This window comes from Gallinula chloropus (assembly GCF_964237585.1).
Source record: "Gallinula chloropus genome assembly, chromosome: 2".
Lineage (NCBI taxonomy): Eukaryota > Metazoa > Chordata > Aves > Gruiformes > Rallidae > Gallinula > Gallinula chloropus.
The window spans coordinates 88,104,365-88,125,770 of record NC_140086.1 but is presented as its reverse complement, the minus strand read 5'-3'; the positions used below and the strand labels follow the sequence as shown (position 1 = coordinate 88,125,770).

General features: G+C 43.8%; 1 protein-coding gene across 1 annotated transcript in view; it reads left to right on the top strand.

Annotated features, from left to right (window-relative positions):
* Positions 1-19,466, top strand: part of PIGN (phosphatidylinositol glycan anchor biosynthesis class N) — a gene marked incomplete at its 5' end in the record, with an annotated part of 88,182 nt that extends 68,716 nt beyond the window's left edge. Inside the window, 7 exons of the mRNA XM_084279732.1 lie at positions 1,831-1,917; positions 4,487-4,542; positions 4,976-5,051; positions 6,330-6,403; positions 9,349-9,391; positions 11,072-11,124; positions 18,951-19,466. Of these exons, the coding sequence (XP_084135858.1) occupies positions 1,831-1,917; positions 4,487-4,542; positions 4,976-5,051; positions 6,330-6,403; positions 9,349-9,391; positions 11,072-11,124; positions 18,951-19,074 (513 nt within the window). The 3' untranslated portion in view covers positions 19,075-19,466. The remainder of the gene's footprint in view (positions 1-1,830; positions 1,918-4,486; positions 4,543-4,975; positions 5,052-6,329; positions 6,404-9,348; positions 9,392-11,071; positions 11,125-18,950) is intronic.
* Positions 19,467-21,406: the final 1,940 nt, after the last annotated feature.

Genomic DNA, 21,406 nt, shown 5'->3' with positions numbered 1-21,406 from the left:
CTGCAGAGTCACGAGTGTCTGTGCGAGAGGCTGAAAAGAAATAATTTGATTTCTGGAATGGCCCATGGGAAATGCCAGAAATGTTATTTGACTTTGCCTCACCACTCTTTTTTTCTCCAAAGATGGTGTTTTATTTATCGTTAGACAGACAAAAAATTCAGAGACTAAATTGGAATTAGTACATTCTCAGATTTGCTTGGAGATATTCAATAATAGGTATCAGTGCAACTCCTTTCACCCTAGAATTTAGCATGTTGTGTCAGCAGTTGTCAGAGTCCCTGCTGCTCGTGCTGCCACTTCGCTTTTAGATCAGGTCAGTGGGCCTAACAAACTGTGGCTGTGCCACTTACAGGCAAAGTAACTCTGCCGGCTGCAGAGCTTTTGGAGGTGCTCAGAGCCGGGCAGGTGTGTGGCACAGCTATCCCCTCCTTCTCCCAAATGCATCATCCTCGAGGCAGATCACACAGAATCTGGTTATGGATGCGTGGGAGCAGCAAGTCATTTGTAAGAGAAGTGGCCGTACCACACCTTCCCTTCCTTGTGCAGCTCACAACAATTAGGGAGAGGTGCCAGGAGGTGAAACCTGAGAGAAAGCAGTCACAAGAGCAGGCCTGACACATGCTGTGGTTTTGTGACTCCTGCAAGGGAGACAATTTTTAAACTCAAGAGAGAACAGGATTTGCCAATTTAAGGCTGAATGTCAGAAATGGAAACAGGAATTGCTGTTTATTTATGCCACGTGTAGTTATGATGTTTTGTGTGAGCATGCTTTGTAGCATCTTAAGTGACAGAGAAGGAATCCAAATGTAAAAATGTACCCTGATGTGAGCCCTTGATTGCAATCAGAGCACAGCACAGGCACAGCACAGGCATCTGAGGGATATACATTTCTTCTTTTCCACTCTAGATCCCACTCTACCTTTTGCATCTTGTAACAAGGCAACTCTGATGCTTGCCTGTCTGATGGTGGTCTGATATTCTTTTTCTTTTAAATAAAATTCTGTTAAAGTAGCATTGCACAGTCATTAACATTTTATTAATCAAACACAAATGAAAACAACATAGTTAATCTGTAATGAAGTTTTCTGTTCTCTCCCCATATGTCATTTCACTTTTTCTTTCAAGTGAAAGGAACAATAATGATTTCACCCCTGCTTCCCATTGTTAGGCTAGAAAAATTATCTCTAGAATGCCCATTAATATATGCCACAAAGTAAATCCTGTATTAGAGAACCCAACTCAGTTCTCTGATGATGTCAGATTATTCTTAATTAAAATGTTGTCAGTGTTGAATGTCTATTATTTGAATCTTTTCCCTAGTGAAAAGGAGTTCACTGACCTCTTAAACTCCATGAAGACAATTGCTCTTCAGGTCAAGTGATGTTGTGGTGAGAATTGAGTGAAGGAGACAATGAATATTTTAGTATTCTTGCTCACAACATCAGTCAACTGAGGATAATTGCAGTCTTTTATTTCTGTAGGCCTGTGTCCACATGCTTTTGTGAGACGTGGAAGTCTGTGTGTGTAGGAAGAGTATTTATGATGAAAAAAGATGGTTATAAATCTAAGGCAAAGAAGTTCATTTTTAGTGTAGATAACAGTGAAAGATCTGCTCTTCATTTGATCATCCCATTTGTACAATCTTTCTGGCAGATTCGTTAAAGCATCATGAAAATATGGGGGAGGATTGCAGTCCTCACCATCATACTACTCTAGTAACAGCTGATAGGGAAGTGGGTTTATTTCTCGTTCATTTCAGTAAAAATAAGGTGGTTCTGTCCAAGTACATCAGTAGCTATTGGGTATTGATTTATTCTGCTGTTGTTCCAGCTTGCTGTGTTCAACTTTACCTGTGTTACTGACATAACTCAGTTTCGACAGCTCCACCTGGATGACGTCCGCAGGTCCTTCTTCTTTGTATCCTTTTTCTGGCTGCTGTGTTCCAGGGGGAAGGTTGGTTTGTTTCAGAAGGCCCCCCCCCAGTCAGAATCTGTAGCCTGGTGGCCACCAGAAACACAAGCTTGTAGAGGGCATTTGACTCATGTTGTTCATAGGACAATTGTCTTGTACATTATGTTTTTTGATAAAGTAGTAAAAAAATCGGTATGAACTGCACTGTTTTGGAGTCTGGCTCTTTGGCCAGCTTGAGAAGTTTCATCTCTTATGACCATTACAGTTGAGGTAAGCTCCTTCCTTCTAAGGAGCCTTGGTTTTAATTTGGGTTTGTTCTGTTACATTTTGTCTGGAGGGAACTTGTTCAAACTTCGCAAATGGGTTGGAAAAGGCGATACTGAAGTTGTTCTCATTTTTAGAGAATGGCAGTGTGTTAGGGAGCAGGCATTGGCCATGGCCAGCCAGATGAGATGAGGAGGAAGTCTAATGAAACGTGCCTGGAAGCGGATGGTTTCTGCAATTAAGTGTTTGTTCTCTAACATACAGTTATTTTACATTACTCTTAACTGAAACTGCAACCATTTCTATCTTTTTTATATTGTATGGGCTCCATAGTGTCATTTTTCTCTTCCATCGTGGGACTGCGTTTGCTGAGCGAGAGGTATTTGACAGCAGGGGGGTGATGGGTGTGCCAGTGTGAGGGGAATTAGGAGCCTGTCTAGAACAAATGGATTTCTGGTGCAGATGAGTTGTCATAGCTGGAGCTGGTGAGGGAGTTGCCTTGATACTGGTTCCTGTAAGGACTAGCTTTATATACAGCTGACAGGACTAATGCAAGAGGGCAGATAGCAGTCGCAGAGTCTGTGCTGTTGGAACTTGGGACACTGCTGTTGGACTTTGGGAACCTACAGCAGAGGAAGTGCAACAGATACTTCATGAGAAAGAAGTTCAATGCTAAGGAAGGAGGCAGAATGATTTGCTATGCCTTGAATGTTTGTGTTTGCTTAAGAGTATACCTGAAAAGCAGCTGAGTCACCTTGCAGTAAATGTATTAATTTAATTTGCTTTTTTGGTATTTTTAATAAAAAATAAACTTCTAGTGAAGCTACCACTGTCTGTCAGATGCCAAAAGTTAGCCAAAACAGAAATCAAACAATCCAACTGCGTTTTTCAAAGCACTAGCATGGTACTGCTTTATCACTTGAATGTAGCACTACTTTAATCTCATCTTAATCTAAAACATGATTGTGTTTTTGTTCAGCTTCAGGGAAAAAAACCCACAATGTGCAGGTTTCCTTTGCAGAGATCAGGTATGATACACACCTGCTCAAAAGGTGCTGTGGTCTTTTTAATTTAGATGCAGTTCATTGTTTGGAAATAGTTATATTAGAAGAAAAACCTTTTCTAGAAGAGCAGTCACACTGCAGCTACAACCTGTGAGCTGCCTATCTTAAGACTGTCTCAAGGTTCCTGTGTAGGGTCCAAAAGTCAGCATGTGCTGAGACACCTATAGGCTGTTCTTCCACAAGAAGATTCCTATTGCTTATACTTAGCATTTTGATTAGATATATGTGCTACTGGTGTATTTTTTTGTTTGCTTTATTGCAGAACTGTTCTTGGGGGTAAATCTTAACTGGCAGAATTGCACTACGCTGCTAGACTGCTGTGTTAGTAAACTTGAAATGATGTGATACTCTTGGGAAGCATCATTTCGTTAGTTATGCTGACCTAATCCTTCCAAAATATTGCATGCAGAATCCCAACGATTCTGCTGAGCAGTTGGTTGCAAATTGTTTATGCAGAGACTTTAAATGATCCAATGCAGGAGCTATAACAGGGAGATCTGGCAACAGCAGCCATCATCACTAACCTTCTGCCTGATGCAAAAAAGCAGCTAAAAAACATTGACTGGAGAAATGTGAGCTATAATGGGCCCCAAAGGGCTCAGGAGGTAGAAAGCTATCTTTCATGGGCTCCTGTAGCAGCAAGTGCTGTACTAGATGGAAAGGATGGGGTCCAGCTATACAGATACTGCCAGAGTTGTCCTTCCTTCCTCCCTCAAGAAAAGAAAAAGACAGGGAGTGCCATGTTGCAATGGATAGACTCAGCATAACCTCTGGACAGCAAAGCCGTGGAAGGGATGCAGCACAGGAACATTTAGTCTCATTTTGTAGCCAACTATCTCTTCTGTGGCCAATTCCTCAATAAAGCCATCTACTTTGGTGTGCAGTACTCATGCATCTGTCTTTACTCTCTGCAAAAGCATGTGTGTTTGAATGCCCAACTGAGGTTATGGTCCAGGGGTATTCCTACCTTGCTAGGTAGGGGCACAAGCTGCGTGGGGCCTCAGAACAGGATCTGAAGTTTTACCTAGGCAGTCTCTGTCCTTTAAAATTGACAGTCGTGTGAAGTCTTGGGTAGAGCTAGACAATACTTTGGCTCTCTCAATGCAGTGTAAAGCTGTAATAGTGTGACAGCTTCTTGTAGTTTCATGATAGGATTGTGAAAGTAAATTAGAATGAAGGTGGGGTGGGGAAATGCTGGTTTTGTTTTGCTGGTTATTCTGTGGTGTGTTTTCCTTAAATACATCTAGGTTTTCTTTATAGTGACAGCCTTTTTTGGTACTGGAAACATAGCTTCTGTTAACAGGTGAGTCTTATTGATTTGAGATACAGCAGGGTATAAAAAATTCTACAGTTGGCTTGCTAAATATAAATTTGATTAGCAAAATCAGGACAGCAGAATTAAAGCAACGGTCAGTGGAATAATGATAACTATTTCTTCTCTGCTCCTGAGCCTGTTGGCTATGAGGTCATCTCAGTTTCCATTAGAACTTACTGGCAGCACAAGCTGAGAGAGCTTGGCCGTGTGGCACCTCCAAAGACACAGGCAGAGGAAAGCTGCAGGAAAGAAGTGAGGGAGGCAATCCTTGCTATTTGAGCAAGAGGAGGGAGAGTTGGAAGCCTTGTTTGCACGTGTATATATGCACAGTGTGTTACAGGAGTAACTAAATGCTCTGTGGTTTTTAATGGAAAATGCCATTTCAAGGACATGTTGTAACGTCTTTCTCCTGTTTCTCCAGCTTTGATCCTGCCTCTGTCTATTGTTTCTTGACTGTGTTCAGCCCCTTCATGATGGGAGGCTTGCTTCTGCTGAAGGTTAGTAATCTCACTGCAGTGAAATGTTCTAAGAACTGTTTAATAAATAACATGCCCCATACCCAGTAGGTACTTTGCCATTTACAAAACCATGTATATGTATTTGAGCTTCATTAGCTGCCTTAACCATGTGTGAAGCTTTCAGCCTTTGTACCGTTTCTGGAGACAGACCCTTCTGATTGCCAAAAGGGAGAAGCTGAAGTGCATGGAAGTATAATTTCACTGCATAAGATCAGCCTATTGTCTGAAAATGGAAATTTAAGTCGAAAAGCCTTAGATTATTTTAAAACCACTAAGCTTTCCCTATAGTATAATATCAGTAGGAACATTTTGGATCTATATGTATATATTATCAGCCCTATCTACATTACATTAAGTAGAGGCTTTGAACGCTCTACTGATTAGGTTGTCATTTTACAATGAATATTATTTTTTAATAGCCTCTGAAAGATTGGATTGCACTTCTTATTTGCTGGCACGGTGTGGGAGCTCTTTTCGAATGTTTGAGTAGAGATTCTGCCAGAGGCAGAGGGGCAAACAGGATGGGAGACGTGGAATTTATGGATTATTGCTAAAAGTAGCAGTAGGGTCCTGCCTCTGCTCTCTGCTACCTCTGTCCCCAAGAAAACAGACTTAAGTTAACAGGACTTAAATCAAGAAAGCCTATAAGGGTTTAGCCTGTAAGAGTTGCAGTGCCTTCCTACTACTAACTTGAGGATTACCAGACAACTTTGGAAAGAGCAAAAGGCAACATTCATGTTTGTTTTCTCCTTCACTTTATGAACTGCCTACCTTTGCTTGACTTGGCTTTGGAGGAGGGGCAGTGAGATCTTTGCCTTACTGAATGCGCTCCCTATTCTGAGTAGGGGTTTTTTTGTGGTTGAGATGAGATTGTCCTATTATGCTTGGAGCTTTGCAGCCTGTCACATGAGATATTGGATCTGAACAGCTCTGTCTTCTAGCCTTGTTTAAAGTATTTATCACCAGTCCTAAAATGGATAAATGAAGTGAGGATCATTAACGTGTTTTAATTATAGTTTCCCATCTTGCCTCATGGCTTATTTCACTGCAGTTCAGCTATGACCAGGGAAAAGGGGGTTGTTAATTTATTAAGCATGCTTCCTGCGAGATGAGTTTCTACCCTTTCTTACCAGTATTTTAGTTTTGTGATGTTCATATTCTGTGATAATTTCAAAAGTATAAAAATGTTTCCCACACTCTGCCAGGTTGTTTTGCAAATATGGCTGTAAACCAAAACGCAGCTTGTGTTTTAAACAGGTTGTAATCCCGTTTGTTCTGGTGTCGTGTGCTTTTGAAGCTGTGCAAGTCATAACACAACTGTCTTCTAAGAGGTACAGTAACTGCTGCATTTCTGCATTAGTAAGGGTTTCAAGGCTGTTTGGCAAGATTTCAGCTTTGTCAAATCTCAGTCTAAATTTTAAAAAAAATAATCAAGCAATACATCTCATGGTTGCTTTTCTTGATTATTATGGTTTGGTTGTTTTCAGTGAATTTTGCAGGCTTAGGAATTCTTTTTGCAGTGATAAATGAATATAAATGGAAGCGTTGGCCCTGTCTGAAACAATCAGATACTTAATATTCTTTGGTGACAATACGCAGGCGCGCTTCTTCCCCCGTAATATAGAAAAATGAGCAGAACTTAGTCTGATTTTTGGTTTGTATTGCATCCCTGCCCATGACACCTTATTTTTAAAGTAACCCATTTATAATGTAACCAGCATACAGCTTTCTAGCACTGACCTCACTGCAAATAGCATTTAAAGAAACAACCACCACCACCAGAAACCTAAGCAAACAAAGGGCTGTGTGCCCTTCCATTGCAGTTCAGTGCTTCCCAGGTGTGCCCAGTATTGCTTATTTTTTGCAGTGGGACTTTGATGGCTGCTAGTCATTTTCCCATCTCTAAAGACTCTTCAGAGATGGGTGCCCAGCCTCCCAGAGTGCTGTATCCTGACTTGAAATACCCCCGTGCTTTTCACTGTCTTGAGATTGATTTATTTTTTTTTTATTAATTCATATTTTTTTCAACTGTTTGCCCCCCTTTCAGGGGGCCCAGCGCACGGCTGAATCCTCTGCTCATCATGTGAGGTTACAGATGGTGCTGAGACAGAGGAGGTCCCTGTGAGCCAGGTGGCTTTGAGCCTGTCACTGCAGGATGTTGCATGGGGTTGACAGAAAGCCTTGCTGTCTGTGGCAGGGGGACTGCAGGCACTCTCGCCTGCATATTGCTCAGCTGAGCAGGAGGGCAGTTCTCTCATTGTGATGCCCCCTGCCTTCCTGCTTGTTTTCATCCTACTTGCACCCTGCCTGGTGTCTCCTTGTAAAACAACACCCAGTCCTAAGGAGCCTGAAATCTGACCTTGTTGGTGGGGCAATAGCAGGCTCACCGTCCCTTTTACATTCTGTGCCTCAGCTGTGTGTGCAGCATACTTGGGCTCTCCCTAGGCCCCTGTAAGAAGGGTATTTGTCCTCCTCACTAAAGTTTACACAAGAGCAGGGCTGTGTTGGAGAACTGGGGTTGCACAGAAGACTGGCTGATTTCCATTTCTAGGGCTCAGGCATCATAAAGGTCAGCGTTTCCTAACTGGTGAGTGGTTGCCTCAGCAGCACTGGTGATACTGCCAGCTTCTATGGAATGTGCATCTGAGTGTGTGAGAGGGGAATCCATACCAACTTCCTAAACCAGGGGCCATGAGTGTGTCTCTGCTGCTTTGAGGCAATGGTTTGTAACTGCTGCTGGTGTTCGTGCTGGCTTCATTTTGCTGCGCTCAGGTAACAGTAGCAGTGATACTGTCACAGCATCAGCCTGGGAACAAGGCAGAAACCACAAGATGTGCCCAGGATCCCTAGAGACGTTTTGCTGTCCTTGTCACCAAGTCCTGGAGTCTGCACTGCGCTCTTTATTGCTCTTGCTGCTCCTGATAGATAAACTAAGCCATCACAGGAGACAATCTGGTCTTTGCAGTGTAGAAACACTCTCAGAAATTAGTGTTGTCCTTCTGTTGTGTGTCCTTGTGCAGTTCAGAAGGGCAAAGAGTAGATTTTTGTGATTTGGACAAATTTACTCCTCAACTACATGTTTACAGGTTAGAGGGGAGTGTTTTTTTGGGTTTTTTTTTTTCTGATCATGAGGAATGTTCTGTCAGAACATGTTCTTGGAGCTTGCCTGTGGAAACAGCCCTCTAGTTAAGTGCCTCCCAGGCACAACAAGATTGCAACATCCCATCTGAGCCATAGGTGCATGGGGAGAAGCCTTTCAGTGTGCCCAAGATACAGTCAGTTTGTTGCATCCTGATTTAGGAATGAAGCATAGCTGACATAGGCAGTATCAGGAACCTCCTCATCAGGAGGCATCGGTACAGGTGTCCCCCCCAGTACGTGCTCATGCAGTGCTGCAGCAGGACGTTTTCAAAAGTAAAAAATGAAAAGCTGTCTGGATTTATGATGGAAGTACTGATGAATTAACTGTATTCTAGTTAAAGGCTTTTTCTGTTAACGGGTCAGCTGTTTGCAACCTTGCCTCTGTCATTAACTTAGAAACTAGTTTTAACCAGTTACAGCGATTGCTTTCATGTAGTTTAGGATTCAGATAGTTTAATGAAAAGAAGATTAGGTTAATGGGAGAAAAAAATAGCTCTGTGTGCTCCTTTCTGGTTCCTTTTACTGGCTGCAGCCTGCTTTCCAGAAGTAACCTCCTGCCTGACAGAGAGGCTCATGGCTTTAGGAGCGCGCCACCAAAATGCTGGGTGTTCCCTGAGCATCTTACAGGTGCACTGAGACCTAAAGGGGGGGTGAGCACCTCCTTTAGCAGCCTCCAGCCTAACAGGGTGGTTGCCAGGGTAGGACTGATCGGCTCAGGTATCTGTCTGCCTGTGCTGGACAGGTTTGCTCACTCTTGAGTCCCTCTTGAGATGTCTGAATCAGCCTGACCGGGTCTAACCCGCACGTGCTGAGCTCCCTGCACCGCCAACGGGCGGGCGCTGCTGCTTCTCCAGTAAAGGACTCCTGTGAGGTTTCTCTCTTGCAAGATTCTACGTCATTTAATGCGAGATGTCTTTTTGAGCAGGGTGGGATTGCACATGCCAGATGTTCTAGCCATATATTTTAATTGTTCTCTAATAGAATGAAATGCATCTGGGTGATTGAAAGGCAAGTGCAAGAAATCATATTTCATTTCAGTTTCGTTATGGGGGTTTTAATAAGCTTTGTAACATCTGTGGCCATGAATAAGAAGGTTGATGGTCTGGTTTTGTTTGTTGTTTTTTTTTCTTTGCAGCCTTTTCCTCATTGTTCTTGTGATTTCAGACATTATGGCTTTGGTAAGTGGTTGTTGCACATTCTCTTCAAATAAGATCAAGAAGCAGAGAGCCTTCCTAACTCCTCCTAGAGAGATCTGAATTTTTTTTCAGACTTCAAAGTTTTTGTAACTAGGGCAGTGAATTGGATTGAAATCCTAGCATAATTTAGAGATAAAGCTCCTCCAATCACTGCTCTTTGAATTTCATGTAATTAATGTTTCTGAAGAAGCAGTATTCTCAAACTAATAAGGGAAAGAAATTAAATAATAAGTTATCATTCTGAGTTGTTCATGTGCTTCCCAATTAAATTCTTATGAAGAATTTAAATAAGAATATTGGGTGTAGTTGTGTGAAGGGTTTGGCTATTTTTTCAGGAATTTTGAACCTTTTACTCACCCCACCCTCCCTTGGAAAAGAGAGGAAAAGGAGACATGTTAGCCACCAGCTTTGTTAGAGTTGTCAGAATCAGCAACAAGAAACTTCGTCCCCTTTGTAATAAGCTGTTAGGAAATGCAATCCACAGACCAAGCTAGCTAAAAGGACCCAAGGCTGAACAATATCCCAACATAATTTTTCCAGATTAGTTTCTTTTCATTGCCCCCTCATTCTGTCTTCAATCCAGCAAGCAGTGCCCCTGGGTATCATAAGGTAATGGGAAACCTTTTCAAAGCAGCGGTTAGAGCTGGTTTTCTCACTTTGTACACGCTGGTTTGCTTTTATCCCTTTGGAGTAAGCATTCTTGATGTGATTTCCTCATACAGTGTGATCTGTGCTTCTCACTTGATGGGGAGGGTGGAACTGAAACACCACCCCCAAATGATGACTAATTTGTCTGTAGAGTAAGAACTTAGAAGTTATAGTTTTGTGTAGTTTTAAATAAATCTGTGTGACTAATCTGAGTTTTGAAGACTTCCGCAGGAAAAAGATTAATGTACCAGTAAACCACAGTTGTAGCATTTCATTAGTAAAATCAGTCTAACTAAACCAAATTACTGGTAGGTAGCAAGCCTCTGTATATCCAGGTCTTACATCTCACATATCTCCTATTTTGATTTAACTATTTCAAAACAATTAACAAATATGTACTTGATGTGCAAAACAAGATATTACCAAATTGGTTTGCAATGCAGGAGCTGTGTGCCTATCAAGAGCTGAGAAAGTTGGCAGGAGAAAAAACCCTAAAAAAACCCCACCAAATTGGTTTATAGTTTTGGATCAATGTGGCCACCAGCTAGAATTTGGGAGATTCAAAAATAGAGAAGTGCTGCCTTCTCCCAGTGTTATTCCTATTTCACAGGTAGGGAATTGTCAGAGTTGCCCAAAGATAATTGTGGCAGAATTCCATGAAAACGATACGCAGCCTTCTCTTTGGCACAAGGTGTTATTTGGGATCCCCTTATTTCAAGCAATAAGGTGGTTTTTTTATATTGAAAAACTTCTCTACTGGTCATCTTCTGTTTCTTGTGAACCCAGCTTGACAAGACATCTTTAGCTGTTTGTATTTGGTTTCATGTTAAATCTATTTCTGGCTCCTTAGACTATTCTTTACTTTAGTCCAAATGAGTGTTCCTGGAAAGGTCCTGCCCTTGTTCTACTTGAAGAATTAGAAACTTGGAGTAAACAGCCTGAAACATCGGGTTTAATTTTGTGTTTCAAATTGTGCAATGTTGATTTACTAATTGAAGTTGTTATATTTCCTAGCATTTTTTCTTTTTGGTTAAAGATTATGGAAGCTGGCTGGATATTGGAACAAGGTACAGTATTTTTTTGCCTCCTTTGCATTTTTGAAAGACCCATAGGTTAATGTTGTTGTTTATCTACTTGGAGCTCTTGTAATTTTTTCCAATTAGTCTCCTTAATCAAAAGCTTCAGGGATGTTCCCCATACTTAAAATGCACATGTGTGCACATATACACACACACACATATATATATGCACAGGCACACATGCATGTATATCCCAAGCTAAAACTTGCATCTTAATCCATGCCAGAGCAATATGGGGTAAGTAATGAATCTAGCACAGTAAGAAATGCAGTTAGTAGGATTTGTTTGATTTCCAAAGAACAGTAATTACACACAAAATATTTTAATTACTGTTTTGCATTTTAATCACTGTTAAAATAACAATTTATCAAAATTGTTAGTTGTCTTGAAGCTACTTAAACCTCCATATACAGGCCCCTGTGAATGAACCTTGTGCATAGATGGTGGTGGTTGCCAAGCCCATGCATTTATCAGAGCCTTCTCAGGGGAGAGTAAATCTGTAGCCTTTAACTATAGAAATCACAGCAAAAATGGGAGAATTTTTGTGTGATGAGTTGCACGAGCCTCCACAGCGTATGTTGTGGGGCAGGTGTTCAGCAGTGTGGTCTTACCTGTGAGTAGTCCAGAGGTAGCAAGCACAAGGAATACACGGTTCAGATTTACCTTCCTGAGTTGTGGAAATAGGTAATAAGCTGTAATAGGCTTAGTAGGGAATGAGTCGTTAATAATCCAGCCGACCTGGTCACTTGACACTGTTATTTAAACAGAGGTTGAATAGTGACCCGTTGTTAATGTTCTGTTTGGGCTGCACTTCCTCTGTACTTTGCTGAGCCCCAGCGTTCCCCCCAGCACACGCGTGTGTGTCCGCGCGCGCGCAGGCGTGTTGGGCCTGCTCTCTCTGGCGGTTCCAGTTCCTGCTGGTAGCTACCTTTCTGAAGGCTCCTGAAGGGAGGGAGGTCCAGGTGGAAGGAACAGTGGAAACGATGCTTTAACATCACGCTTCCTGGCTTGGGCCAGTTCATGGCAAACCAGAGGGCCGCATCCTTTGGTGGGACTTCCTACGCAGACTACCGAGGGTGTTAAAAACCTTCAGAAGGGCTCTGTTCTGCCAGGCAAGAGGTTTTCTCAGTGGAAGTCAGAAAGCAAAAATGTAAATTGTTACGAGTACCCAAAAGCTTCCTCTCTGATGTACGGCCTTCGCAGCGCAGGGATTTACAGTGGTGACAGATCGCTGGCTCCCTTTCAGCTGGAAGCTTGCCTTATCCTGAAGATTTTAGGGGGGAGCTCATTATGCACAACTGTAATTCTGCCTCTCTGTGTGTGTGTTTTGAGCAGTGAAGCACTAAAAAGTCTTTTCAAAAGAGTCATTTGTGATTAATTTTTAACATGGTAATGCATAATGCTCAGGCAGCCTTAAATTTATCATCGCTTCCCTTTTGAGGGCTTGACTCTGCCACCTACGGTATTGTGCTGTAGCATCTTTACGTGTGTTTCACATGCCTGTGTGTATGTGCAAGATAGAAATGGCTGGGTTGTGGAAGGAGAGAGGTGAAGCCACAGGCACAGAGCTGAAGGGCTCCTTCTTTCACCTCACATGAGCAGTGTGTTGGCACCTGGACCTTCTCCTCGGAGCGGATCTCTAATGCGTGACCCTCAAGCTTGGCAAAATTATCAACAGCAGAAGATATTTATTTTTACTTTATCCCTTAAAGGGAAGATGAGCTTCATGGGGTTTTGGGCAATTCCCAAAACCAGTGGGAGAGACATACTAACGTGGTTCTTTCCTGTCCTCCTGTTACAACTGCAGTGACAGCTCTGTGGCATTCCCGTTGCAGTATTGTTGTTGCTTTGACAGCAAGGTCTGAAAATATCCCATCTCAGTTGACATTTTAGGTGTTGCCAACATTTTCCTGAGAAGGCTGAGTCAATTAAGGAAATGACAGGTTTTTTTGGTTTCTTTTTTTTTTTTAACCCAACTGTTTGTATCCCAACAAAATGTGTGTAGGATTTCATGGAACAGAGAATAGGGGCACCCTTAGGGACAGCAGCTCTCATCCTTTTTTTTATCTTTTTTTAATTTTTTGTCTTATTTCCATCTACTTTCTTCTTCTTTTTTCCTCTTTTGTTTCTTTTGTGGTGCTGATAAGAAGTGTGTGCACACACAACTCTCAGGGTTCATTTTATATTACTGGTTACCACATTATTGAAGTCACAAGAGGAAAAGCAGTAGTTGAACTGTCCAGTGAAGACTCGTTCCTCTGAAGCCTGTGAGAGTCCAGCAGTACACGCACCGCATTTCCAGAGCTGCTGATGGGTATTTCTGTACTCCTCCTTTTTTGTGGTGATGGCTTTCTATGGATTCTCTAATTGACACACTTCAAAACTTTGGTGTGCCCTCTCTCTTCCTAAGAGTCTGCAAGTTCAGTAGGAAGCCCTCATTAGATGGTGCTTGAGGTTTTCAATGCCGGTGCTCAGAAATTTCACATGTGAGAGCTGGTTTAAATCCCTTGTGGTAAAAAGATGCCTTCTCTGTTTTGTTTTTTTTTATGGGGATATTTTGTGTCCTCATAGATCTGTCTCATTTTTTGGAAGTACACTTTGTTCACTGAACTGACATATGTCCTCTTGTTTGGTTGTTTTTTTTATTTCACCCCTAGCTCCTGGCTTTTACATCTCCTCCTACCATACCTTAACCACATTACGTGTCATTTTAACATGCCTCAAATCTGCCTTAAAAATGCAGTGTCTTCATTCTCCTGGTTGAATTCCCCACGCCCCTTAAGCATTGTCTTTGAATGTAAGGAGATTTCTGCTTCCCCTGCTCTTCCAGCTCGTGGTGAAATGCTGAGCAGCAACAGACCCAACATACCGTCCTGTATTGCCACGTTCCCCAAATCATCAACACACCACTGATTCCCTCCTCTCAGTCAATTATCAATTGTGATAAATATTTATGGCTTCTTAGAAAGTTTTTGAGCCCCTTTTGCTTAATGGTCACCCTGAAATCAACGTGAACTAGTTTTTCAGAGACTGCTTTTCACTGTTTTCATACAGCAATAGGAGAGTCTTGCAGTGAATGCAGAACGTGTAGCAGTGGCTCACGCAAGCTTCTGAGGTCTGCTAACCTTACCCTGTACCAATGTATCTTGAGGTCACTGTAAATGGCATCGTTTGCCTAGAAGAACACACCCTTACATGTCATTAAAAATAATAGTGCAGTTTGCCTCCTGCTTTTGATGTATCAGTGATCATGTGAAGTTTGTTCTGACAGATTCTTTAATTTTTCAAAAAGCAGACAAATGGAATAGCTACCTTTTCAGCTTACTGTGTCTTAAAAGGTATGTTTATCTCTACAGATAGAGAGGTGCAACCTTTAAATCCTACTGTATCTGTACAGTATATGCAGTTTGTAAATAGCTGTATATTCAGATGGTCGAGATAAACCCTGAAGCTTCTCTGTATGACAGAATTACATAGCTTTGTATAGGCACATACTCTGCTACTCCCTCCCTCTCTTTGTAACTGTTGTGGAAGATGAAGAGAAAGATAGTCTTCACTGTTCTGCAGTTTCAAAGTTCAGGGAACATAGATAAAACACAGGAGACTCTTTTTTTAAGGTTTTAGGATAACAGAATCAATTTCAAGTTTGGGATGCTGGGGCCTCTGCTAGAAAGAAAACAGTGCTTGCCAGCAATTTCAAAAACAGAAGGTAGAAGTTATGTGCTTTGTGATTTTTATGTGTGAAGCAGAGGAGAGAGGGTGTGGGATCCTGTGTAGAAATGCAGGAGACTTAAAGTTCAGAATCTGAACCTGGCTCTCTGTGTGTGCTAGGGAGCAATCCCAGGCTGCAAAGTCGTGTAGAAATAAGATCCTTGGACTTTTCTGCAGAGTGTCCTTACAAGTCCTTGCATGAATTGCTTTCAGTTTACTTGGTTTATTCCTAATTCTTTAATTGCTGTGGTAACTTACACCATCTTCCTGTCTTGCCAGCTTCTAATCAGGTCTTCCATCTTCAAAATTAGCCTGTCTTGGGAGAAAGCTGTGTTTTGGAGCAAGACTGACTTTTCCCCACCCTCATTTTTTACTGACCTTTGATTCTTCCTGTCTTTGATTAGTACTTCTCACCAATGTACATGGTTACAAAGAAAGCCAGGAGATGATAAAACCTCATATGTTCTCCTCTTGGGTCCTTGCCACCAAAACAGGTGTCTTTTTCTCTCTGATACAAAATTTTCCTAGCACCAGCTTTGCCTGCTGGCCTTGATCCATGCACAGGGCACTCCCCTTTCCGTTGAACAGCGGTGCCTTACCTTGTATCATCCGTGATCCCCTACACCAGCTACCTTTTCTCTGCCATTATCTCTCTCTGCCCATCTCATCCTCCATAAGCATTGCCCCACTATGCTATTCTCTCTTATGCTGTGCTCACTAAACTACCTGATTAATCTGTCTTCTTCCTCCACATGTGGAGGAAGGCTTAACTTGCCTGGAGCCTTGAGTCTTGCTCCTTTTTCTTGTTAGCTCAGGTTGTTTTCTGATGGAGAAAGCTTGTTTTGAGAATTACTCACTTCACTCTGACAACAGATCCAGCCAAGGGTGCAGTTCTGGGTTGTATAGGGATCAAGATGCTGCCACGGCTGTCATGGCACATACCTGTAAGAGTCTTGCTTTGTTTGTTTAATTACAGCATTACCTCAGACTGAGGACTAATTTACCAAGCAGAGCTGCCCACAGGCACTGCAGTACCAGTTGCTGATAGCCCCAGAGATGCTGTTTGTAATCATGTGACAAGTAGACTTAAATTGCTTTTGATTGTGCTCTATAGCATAATATATATATTTGTTTATGCTGAATATCTGATATTTTAATAGAGAAGCATACCTCTTCAGCCTTCTGCGCTACAGCGAGGGAGGAGTGTGTGCTGCACTCTCTTCTTTACAGAAGTACAGAGGACCCAGTCCCTTCACTGACAGGTAGCTAAGCAGAGACTTCTTTCCTTTGAGAGGTTTAGTTTAGTCCTTTTTTTTCACCATACCCTTTCTGTGCTCCCCAAAATCACTAATTAGCACCCACATCTAGAAAAGCTTCTTTTAGGGCAGAGAGGAACTCAGATGCCTGTGTAAGAGCCGTGCTGGTGGCAGCAGGTCCCCTGTCTCAGGGGATGTGTGGGAATAAAGTCAGGGTCTTCATTTGGCTTCTGCTCTTCCTTTTTGTCATTCAAGCTTTCTCTGAAAGCGAGAAGGAAGGTGGTGCTGCTGCTTAAATGAAAAAGGACAATGCTGGTGCCAGGTGAGGAGGAAAGCAGAGGTGTTACTAGTAATGCATTAGGCATTAAGCCACCCAGCTGTCTGTCAGGGTGGCTGTTCCCTTAAAAGCCACACAAACCTCTGTAGCTGTGGTGCTTGTAGAGTCCCCAAGGGCACATTGTGCCATGAAGATAACTGCAAGGAGGGTATGAGTCCCAGTTGGCAACATGTCCTTTCTGATGGAGAACTGAATCCAAACCCAAAATGCACCCAGGTGGACTTCCAAGGGGAGCTCTTGAGGGGGTTGTGTTCCCTTTGTTGTTGTAAATGTGCTGTGAACTGCGAAGTCTGAAGTGCACTGATCAGGGGACGGTGTGCTCTGTGCCTGACTGCCTGCTCTCAACATGTCACCTCACACAGACAGGGCGGGAGTATGGGCCTCATAGGCATGCTGCTCTGCTTAGCTAAGGCTGGAGTGGGGAGGTGCTTAGGATCATAGAATGCATGAGGTTGGAAGGGACCTTTGAAGGCCAACTAGTCCAACCCCCTGCAGTAAGGCTGCTCAGAGTTTCATCAAGCCTGACCTTGAATGTCTGCAGGGAAGGGACCTCCACCACCTCTCCAGGAAACCTGTTACAGTGTCTCACCACTCTCATAGTGAAGACCTTCTTCCTAGTGTCTAATCTAAACCCACCCTGCCCTAGTTTAAAACCGTTCCCCCTTGTCCTATTGCTACACACCCTTATAAACAGTCCTTCCCCTTCCTGTAGGTCCCCTTCAGGTACTAGAAGGCTGCAGTAAGGTCCCCCTGGAGCCTTCTCTCTCAGCTTGTCTTCACAGGAGAGATGCTCCAGCCCTCCTATTCCTTACGGGAACAGCACACAGGAAAGATGGTTCCTGTCTAATGTTTTAAACCTGGAGTTGTTTGCATTAGTCAATGTTTTCAGCTGTGCTGCATACCGGTGGGAGTTCACAGAGGTGCAAGCTGCAGGCTTTAGGGGCATATTATGCTTGTTGAAGTCTGAGCCCACTTGTGCTGGTGATTTCTTAAAGCTGTGTATTTTGACCAAGGTGTTTGTGAGAAGGTTTAGCCAGATTCCACTGAAATAGAATAATCTTGTCCCTTTCAAATGTTTTCTCTCCACTTTGGTCAGACTGGCTCCTTTGGATGCTGGTATCCTGGCAGTGGGAGAGCTGCTGCTCATTAGTGAGCTGCTTGGATCACTTCTGTTCTCTCTCAGTGGTTAGCAGCCCGGCTTTGTTAAGAGCTGGTGCTTCTCCACTTCACAGAGCTAAATTGCACTAGGGCAGTGCCAGGGCTGTCAGAGGCTCGGTGGGTCGTGAGGATTGATGGCGTCGGCGTTAGGAGCTTTACCGCTCCTCTGTGGCTAAACTCGAGAACCAAATGAGTCCTCTGGCAGGAATTTCAGGTCATTAAACCAGCAAGTGCTCCTTGCAATCCTTTTTTGTGACTAAACTCAGACTTTCATGAGTCTGAAGTTACCCCACTTGTCCTAAAGAGCCATCTGCTTTGAAATAGCGGAGGTGGGTACGCCAGGAGGTAGGTGTGGGTATGCCAGGGGGTATGGGTACCTCTCGCGTCAGAACGCCAGTGTCTCCAGTAGTCCCAGGAAGAAAAAAAACCAAACAGCTGCTTTGGATGCATGATAGACATGGGTGTAGCAGTGTTTCCTCTGGAACTCTAGCCTGAGATGTTGCTGGATTTGGTAAATCTCCAATTTCTTAATGACTAGTGGTTTACAATAACAGCAGATCAAGTCAGACATTGAACACAGGATGCAGAATATCCTCAGCCAAAGTGCAGTCTGACCCTAAACAGGCCATCAGTAACACTGGTGAACATCAGGTACCAGGATTTGAGCAAGCAGAGCAGAAGCTCCCTCGCTGTTATCCTTTGAATCATTAGTGACTTAAGTACCTCCTAACCCAGAAGCTGCATCTTCATAGTGTGTTTATCAGCCACTCTTGAGTTGGTTCGTTTAATCTCTCTGAAACCATGTGTTACCAGAGCAGAGAGTTCTGCAATTTTTAGAAATGTTGAGTGAAAAAGTCCTGGTGGTTTTTCTTAAAGCTGCTTGTTGCTAGAATGGTGTTTTCTGTAGAAAATGCTACTTCAGCTGCCATAAATTTCTGAGTTGTCTTACTACCATGAATGTCTGACAGCAGGTTCTTCCTAGGTTCTGCAGTATCTGTTCACAGCAAATGGAAGTTTTGGGTGGTTTCAGTCACATAAGCCAAATTACCCACTCAAATGAAAAATACACCCAGTAACTCTTATTCACTTGGTATAAATTCAGTTGTGTTTTCTATTGTCTCCACTGTTTTGTTTTGTCACAGACTTTGGTTTTTACATGATAGTGCTGCTCTCATAGTTGGCTTCCAGGAACAGCATATATAAAATGACTTCCAAGGCCAATAATGAGGCATAGCTTAGAAAGAAAAAATATACAGAGGGTTGTTTATGTTGGGTTGTTTGGGTTGGGGTTTTTTTTGACTCAGCAAATTTGCATCTTTGTCTCACTTCCTTTATCTGTCTCCCCCTTGCAGCATCAGCCACTATGTTCTGGTGATGTCACTGACCATATTTATGATGCTGATGAATGGACTGGCCCAGCTGCTAACTACAAAGAGACTTGAACTTCCCAGAAGGACCAAGCACCATTCCACATGATGAAGTGATAAATCTTCCTGCCTTGTCCCCATCCTCAGGCTTCCTCTGAACAACCTGGGCTCCTGGACTGTAAGAAAGCAGAGTGCCAGAAGCCCACCCAGGCATCAGAGCACCCTGCTGATAGGGGCTGAGTGCCGCCCCGTGACTGAAGTTTGCAGTTGGACGTTGCCACTTAGGCATCCACGGGGCTAAAAAAGCCTCAGCTTTACTCTCCAGGTGTACGTATGTCTTGAAAATAAAGCCAGCAACAGAGTCCTTGTTAAGAGAAACAGGCAACCAGCTCCTGGTTTGTGTTGCTGCTGTTGCGGCCTGTCTGGCAGCTGTCTGTCTGTCTCGCGCAGCTCACCCGCGCTGGGGTCTGTCTGCAGAGCCCGAGCTTCGTTTCGTGTCTCCCGTAAGCATCTCCCGGAGCGAAGCACAGATGAAGTCAGCCTGGGCAGAGCAGAGAGCTGTGTGTGGCTGCTGTGGCACACACACCTGAAGTTCTCTGGAACTCTCCCTGCTGTTCGCAAGCCCTGTCGGCGCGGGTGTGAGAACACGTTAGCACGTGGTACGCTGTGAGGCCGTTCCTTGTAAGCCAGCAGCTTTTACCTAACCCCAGCGTGAACTGCTGCTGCTGACCGAGCTCTCCTGCTGCCTCCTGTGCTGGGGTGGGCTGAGCAGTGTGCCAGCTCGGGTAATTGATCCCAGTGAAAAGGAATGAAGAATGGTAAAATAGCGCTGGCGTGGATTCCCTGTTCCAGCTCGTGATGGGGTGGGCAGGAAGGTTCGGTCTCATTGTTTCAGAGTTAGATCAGCGTGAGGAGGTCAGGAGGCTGCAGCTGGAGGTGGTGCTTTGTGTGGAGCGATGCCACACAGAGGCTTTTTTCCTTTCTTACCTTGTGTTACTTTCTGCTTGTGCGTCCCGCTCCTGATTACAGGTGTCAGCCCAGGTAACACCCTCACCATCAATTCATCACAGACACAAATCCCCAAAGAGCCGGGGTGTCCAAAGGCTCTCCTGATGTGGGTGCTCCTGGAGACCCAGTAACTGTAAATACACTGCATGAGGCTTTCTGATAGACTTGTAACTTCGTAGCCCTTTCAGCAGCATCACCTTCCCTACCACTAACCAGAGCACAAACCAGAGTGCCTGCTGCACCTCCATACTTCATTGGTCCCTCAAGTCTTCTGTTGGGAGAATTAAACGCAAATTGTATCTCCTGAAGCAAAAGTTGTATCTCCTGCTAGGTGTCCTGGCTTTGAAAGAGTTCTTTTCTGTCCCCATGATCATTAAAAGGGCTTTTGAAGCCGATTCCTCTGCACAGTGAAGGAAGTGAGTGAAAGAGAAAAATTTTCTCCTTTCTCTGCTATTGTGTGATGACATCACTAGCAGCTGTGCGATGTCATATCCCAGTGTCACACTCCCAACTTGCAGCCAGGCATTGCTGTCTGGGAGCTGATAACTCGGTACGTAATGCTGGCAGCCAAGGCTAGACATTCGTCATGAGGGCCGCTCCAGTATTCTTTCCAGCCATCTGGCTTTTGGCCATGGTCATACGTATGTTTAACATTCTGGAAACTAGTCATCCCTCTCCAGGAAGTTTGGCCGGGAGAAACCAGTCACAAACCTCCATCTGCTTCTTGAGTACTAGAAAAAAATACTATTTCATGGGCCTGCAGTCATCCATGCAGCTTCAGAGTGGCCCTTGAGAGCCTCTCAGTGCTGGAGAGGGAGTCATTTTTCCACCAGGTAGTGGTCCAGTGGTCCTACTGGGCATGTTGCTAGCACAGCTGAAGGTATGTCACATTTGTAGACCCTGTATGTGGGAAGGTGGGCACGTGCCCACTGCTGGCAGTCATACCATAGGCCTGAAGCATACCAAGGCCAGGAGCAGCCATGAGCGGGTTTAGCTGTGAGCAAGTTATTGCTTGAGGTTTAGCACTGTTGAAGTTGGACACTGGTACAGCCAGAAAATGACATAGGACCCTCTTAGGTCAGTTCCCTCAGCTATTAAAGCTCTGAGCCTAAGGTCAGTGGGGCTGCATGGGGAGGTTTCAGGCCAGGAACATTGTTCAGTCTTTACACCTTCCTTTTTGGAGGTATTGCTTTAGGGTTAGCATTGTTCAATTGGGACACTGGTACAGCTGGAAAAGAACATAGGGAAATCTTAGGAGTATTCCCTTGGCTCTTAAAACCCCAAGGTCAGTGGGGTTGAGTGTGGGCTCCATGAGGAGGCTTCAGGCCGGGAACATACCGAGGCCAGGAGCAGCCGTGAGCAGGTGGAAAGTTGCTGCCACAGCAAAGACTATGTGTAAGCAGGGGACTCTGCCACAGTTGCTCCCATTAGAT